The 6,000-nt window shown below is 41.0% G+C and overlaps 1 protein-coding gene across 1 annotated transcript in view; it reads left to right on the top strand.

Moving 5' to 3' along the window:
* Nucleotides 1-4,261, top strand: part of SCAPER (S-phase cyclin A associated protein in the ER) — a 120,554-nt gene extending 116,293 nt beyond the window's left edge. The window contains exons 30-32 of the mRNA XM_070762292.1: nt 554-745; nt 3,059-3,110; nt 3,423-4,261. Of these exons, the coding sequence (XP_070618393.1) occupies nt 554-745; nt 3,059-3,110; nt 3,423-3,529 (351 nt within the window). The 3' untranslated portion in view covers nt 3,530-4,261. The remainder of the gene's footprint in view (nt 1-553; nt 746-3,058; nt 3,111-3,422) is intronic.
* The last annotated feature ends 1,739 nt before the right edge of the window (nt 4,262-6,000 follow it).

Here is a 6,000-nt window from a genome sequence, read left to right on the forward strand (position 1 = left end):
TCTTTCCTTCCTTCCTTCCTCCCTCCCTCCTCCCCTTTTTTCCTTTCCTCTTCTATTCCCCTTTTTTCTTCTTTCTTTCCTTCTTTTATCTTTATTATCTTTTTTATATGTTGTTAGCCGCCCCGGATCCTTGGAGAGGGGCAGTATATAAATAAGGTTCAGGAGGGAAGTGCTTTTAATAGGAAAGTGAACACAAGAACAAGGGGACACAATCTGAAGTTAGTTGGGGGAAAGATCAAAAGCAACATGAGAAAATATTATTTTACTGAAAGAGTAGTAGATCCTTGGAACAAACTTCCAGCAGACGTGGTTGCTAAATCCACAGTAACTGAATTTAAACATGCCTGGGATAAACATAGATCCATCCTAAGATAAAATACAGGAAATAGTATAAGGGCAGACTAGATGGACCATGAGGTCTTTTTCTGCCGTCAGTCTTCTATATTTCTATGTTTCAATAAACAAACAAACTTGTTTTTAACTCCTTTTCCAGGCGAGGGGAGAAATCTATCATCACGGCTGACTCTAACATGGTCCTCTCTGCATTTTCCAGGTAATTGTGCAGTCCGGTCGCCACCCCACTGTGCTGCAGAAGCTGTGCCAGTTGCCTTTCCAGTATTTCAGCGACCCTTGGCTGATCAAAATCCTCTTCCCCACACTCGTTGCCGCTTGTTACAACAACCCACAAAACAAGATCATTCTCGAGCAAGAAATGAGTTGTGTGTTGTTGGCCACTTTCATTCAGGTAAATGTCGGTTGGTGTGAGGTAGTCGCGCAAGGATTTCTGTCTGAAAGGGAAAACCTAGTAATTTTTTTTTAATTTGAAAGCGGGAAGAAGAAAGGTGAAAGGAGGGAGGGAGGGAAGGGAGGAGGGAGAGAAGGAAGGAAGGAAAGAAAGAAAACGGAGGGAGGGAAGGAAAGAAAGAAGAAAAAAGGGGGATGAAAGAGGAAAGGAAGAAGGGAGAGGAGGGAGGGAGGGAGGAAAATGGAGGGAGGGAAGAAAAGAAAGAAGAAAAAGGGAATAGAAGAGGAAAGGGAAAAGGGATGGAAGAAGAAAGGAAAAGGGGGGGAGGGAGGAAGGAAGGAAGGAAAACAGGGAGGGAAGGTAGGAAAGAAAGAAGAAAAAGGGGGAGGAAAGGAAAGGAAAAAAGGGGAGAGGAGGGAGGGAGGAAAATGGAGGGAGGGAAGGAAAGAAAGAAGAAAAAAGGGGAATAGAAGAGGAAAGGAAAAAAGGGGATGGAAGAAGAAAGGAAAAAAGGGGAGGAGGAAGGAAGGAAAGAAGGACAAGTTTTCCATTTTCCCCAAATAAAAGGCTTCTTTATGGTCCAAACCTTTATCTTATAAACATTTGCTAAGTATTTTGGAGAATACTCTTAACTATTGGCTGATGTTTTTGCTTAAAACCTCCATTCTTCTAAAAATCTGAACAGCTGATACTTCCTAAGATACAGGAAAGCTGCTGAAATAGATACCCATGATCCCATTCTGCAGACAAATCTAGTTTTAATGTAATGCAACTGATACCCAAATGTAAATGTTGTCACATATTTAAATAGATTGGAGGTTTTGTTTTTCTTTTAATTACAGATATGAACTTTAGATCCTGTTGCCAGTGGCAGTAAATATTGGCTATCTAAATGTTTAGATCGGAAACTCCGGTTTACATAAACAATAGTTAGATTTTTATGCCTGTAAGGATGCATATTTTTTTGGCATGCCAGCAGTCTACTTTAATAACTGGCTTGCACAAAGCTGTGTTTGTTTATGCGCACATGGCGATGCATAGACAGTTAATTGCTCCTATCAACCTTCAGACACATTCCAAATTTGTAAGTGCTTAACCTGCTGCAAATCTGTAAAATTGTTGAAAGATTGAAACATTTTTCTTCTCATCCAGTTAAAGCAGTTTCTGCAAGAGTAGTTCGGCAATATTTATACTCGAGAGTGAAATTGTAAATAAATACATAAAAATATGCCGCGGTGAAAGCAAATAATGAAAAACAAGGCCTCGGACTGTAAAGCAGAGAGATCAGATCCATTAAAAGAAGAACGGAAAGATAAAATGTGATTTTATGGAGGAAGGAGGGGTTTTTTGCAACTATTTTGAAAGCATAAATTAGCAACCACGAACGATTTTGGCTACCACAAGTTATAAGAAAGGAAATGCATTGGTTGTTACATGAAAAAGGAACTATTGTTTTAACCGGTATATAGTTTCATAATCCAAAACTCGGGGCAATCTAGACTCAGTCAAATCCAGCTTGATTTTAATTAGCGTTGATATCATTTTAAAAAAAATTGTTCACATAAACCTATCCAATTCTGTAACCCAAAAACAACTTTTGGCCTCTAGAAATTGTTGTTTAGTCATCTGATTTTCCTTTTTTAAATAATAATAAAAATAATAACTAATAATAACAATAACAATAATAAAATTAAAATCTAATAAAATAGGATTGAACAAATAAACAAACAATTAGGCCGCATAAAAAGCCAAGTTTGTTTTCTTCTCCCAGATATTTGCCAAATGAAAAACAGATTTAAACGGATGCTTGGATTTCCAGTTGTGTGCACTAGTGGGGAGACACAATAAGAGGCCAGCATCCTATTTCATTTGGGGGGTGGGGGGCAGATTCAATGCGAGAATCTAACCCCTTAGATTGGAAAATAAATGTTTGCCATATGGGGAATCGGGCTAAGCAGAGAGGACTCGGTCAAGTTGCATGTCCAGGGAAGTACTTCAAATGCACAAAAATTAGAAAATAATAATGACCCCCCTCCCCAAAAAAATGAAAAAGATGAATTGTCGTATCATCCTTTTAAAAAAAAAAAATTGGACTTTTTCTTTTTAAAGCCAAGTCCACTTATACTTCAGAGTTTTCCTCCTACTATCACAATTGTAGCTGTTTTGACCACTTTTAAGGGAGGGAAGCGTTACATTAAAAGACGAAGGGATTCTCCGAGTCGTCTCACTTAGGTTTTGGCTCTTGCTAGGAAACCCAGCCCGCGTTGCGTTTTTCGGAGAAAATTGGACAATATCTGGCTTTTATTTCCATAGGATTCTACGCAGGGCTTGGGCCAAACGGACAACCAGCCTTCGCAACAAAGGGGTGAGTAACCTCAGGCAGGCAAATTAACCGCGGTCTCGGGTTCCAAAGTCACACGGTTGCGTTTTTAGGAGACGGATCACGGGAAAACCGGAAGTTTCAGCTGGATCTTTGAAACGACGAAAAATTTATTTTAATGCTGAATTTTTTTAAAAAGAAACCCTGAGCTTCTTTTTAAAACACAGGAAACAGATCGCAAGGTAAGGCAAATCGGTGGGGAGGGGGAGGCATATGCGGTGAGACCTCCACCCCAAATCCAGCAAAGGATTAACCCAACATAACTCTAAAGTAAATTCTGTGTCTTTCATTCGACAGAAACATTCTTCGATTCTCAAGATTATTTGGAGCTGTCAAACCGGTTCCCTCGGCAGAGCTGGGAAGACGCCCGGCAGTTTTTCTTGAAGAAAGAGAAAATGGGATAATTTATTGAATTGTTTCGTTTCGTTTTGCGGTTATTTTGCCAAGACGGTTTTTGTCCTGTTTTTCTTGAGCAATTTTGGTTGTGTTGAAGATGTCGTTGGAAAGATTCTTTGATCTTGGCAACACCTATATTGTAGATAAATATACATAGAAATATATATATATATATATTTTAAAAAGGTATAATTTGCACTACTTTGGTCGGAAGACTTGTACATGTTTTGAAATCTTGTTTCATGGTTTTGGAAAAGAAAAGATTTCTGGGTCTTTTTTTGCTGAGCACATCTCTTTCTGCAATTAGCCATCTCCAGCTGGTATTACAACTCCCAGCCTTTCCTAGCTACTATGGGTATTGTAGTTGAACATACCAGCCGAGTGATAAGATTGAAGAAATACCTGTCCCGCAGGAGGTCAAAAAGTCAAAAATGGGTAACCACAGCCGCATAATTGGAACCCCGATCTCTTTTATATCTGTGTCTGTAGGCCCATCTGGACTTTTTTTAAGCATATCCTGCAAGACCTCTTTGTCTCTTACCTCTTTGTGTCCTGTTTTTTTCTATATAGTAGAATATTTGGCATTCATAATGCTGCTAAAATGATATTTTAAATCAGCGGTTGGGTTTTTTTCCCCCAAACTTGGCAACTTTAAGTGGTGTTTAACTTTCAATTCACAGCCAGCTGGGGAATTCTGGGAATTGAAGTCCACACCCCTTAAAAGTTGCCAAGTTTTTTTTTTTTTTTTTAAAAACCCACTGCTCTCAATAGAAGTCAGCCAACGATTGTTTCTACCTTTGTTCATTTCATTTCAGAAAAAAAAAATTCCTGTTCTTAAAAGACCTTGTCTTAAAGCAATTTACGTTGTTTGTTTTTGTAGGGTTTGGGGGGGTTTTTTGTACAACTTTTGGTATCTGAGCTTCCGAGTTTTCGGGTTTTTTTTAATTAGGAAGCACAATGTTCTTGATGTAGATAATAAGCTATGGGAGTTTGAACCCCAAGTGAGGATATTATTTGGGGCACGAGTTCCGGTTTACTTTCAGTTTTGTGGGCATGTTGCAAATGTCGGACATTTTGATAATGGCCGTTTTCAGTCTCTGTAAAGTGGTGGCTTTCACTAAGTTCATTAAAAGAAACGTTGGAGCACTTGCGGTTGGGGCTGTTCTTTGTGTGACCCTCATTTACCGTAACTCTAGGAAGCCAGTGTTGAAAGCTATGACCATGATTCTCTTTTGTTTTTCAGATGATTGAGCCTCCAAACCCTCGTAAGAGAGATCGCTGCTTTAACAAACAGAAGTAGAGCGTCTTTGAAACCTTTCTCAAGGTTTCACGTTCATGCAGAAGCTTAAAGAAGCAGAGTAAGAGAGTTGGAAGGGGTCTTGGAGGTCTTCTAGTCCAACCTCTCACTCAAGGAGGAGTCCCTATACCCGTGATGGCGAACCAATAGTACCTGTGCCCAGAAATGGGCAGCCAAAATTTTCACTGCCACACTGTGGGTGTGGCTTATTTTGTGGATGTGGCCTAATGGTCATGTGACTGGGTAGGAGTGGCTTACTGGAAGTCCGGAGGCTTTAGTGAGGCCTACACACCTACTGGAAGTCCGGAGGCTTTAGTGAGGCCTACACACCTGTGCATTAGGGAGCACCAGCGGGGTTGTGCACACATGCACGAGGGAAAGGCATTGCATTATGGGTGTGGCCCTTTTGGCACCCGAGCAAAAAAAGGTTCACCATCACTGCCCTACACCACTTCGGACAAAATGGCTTTGCAATCTCTTCTTCAAAATCTCCAGTGTTGGAGCATTCACAGCTTCTGGAGGCAAGCTGTTCCACTGGTTAATCGTTCTAACTGTCAGGAAATTTCTCCTTAGTTCTAAGTTGTTTCTCCCCCTGATTAGTTTCCATCCGTTGCTTCTTATCCTTTCTTTGGCCCTCTTCTCTGTGGCAGCCCCTCAACTATTGGAACACCGCTATCACAAACAGACCAAATGTGGTATGTCTGTGCGAGGTTCAAAGCACATCACTTTCAGGGTAGGAGTCAAAGCAGGGGACTCCCACCTGTAAACGTCCTCCCCCCTGCCCTTTTTTTTTCATCCCACCCTCAACATTTCCTGTTGTTATGGGGGGGGGGATATATGAATGGCAGCTTGAGCTCTTAGACAAAAAGACAGGATCTCGGCTGAATAAATAAATACGCCCCTCGGGAAGTATTTCCAAGGATTAAGAGATTGGGTGGCAGGACTTCTTACTCCTGATTTATCTTTTTCCTCCCCGTGATAAATTCTAGACTCTCTTCTGCCGTTGTGAATTCTGTGCGCGCCTGCTGTCTATCTGTCTCTCCCCACGAACGGTTCCTCTCGGTGACATTGGTGAAGGACAGAACTGCCGGCCAAAAAATGGAGTCACATCTGAGGTTTAACCAGAAAGGTTTTCTTGGCTTGGACCCCTTCTGCAGCCGCTCCGAGTCTCCGGAGAGGGGC

This window comes from Erythrolamprus reginae, chromosome 10 (assembly GCF_031021105.1).
Source record: "Erythrolamprus reginae isolate rEryReg1 chromosome 10, rEryReg1.hap1, whole genome shotgun sequence".
In the NCBI taxonomy this organism is placed as follows: Eukaryota; Metazoa; Chordata; class Lepidosauria; order Squamata; family Dipsadidae; genus Erythrolamprus; species Erythrolamprus reginae.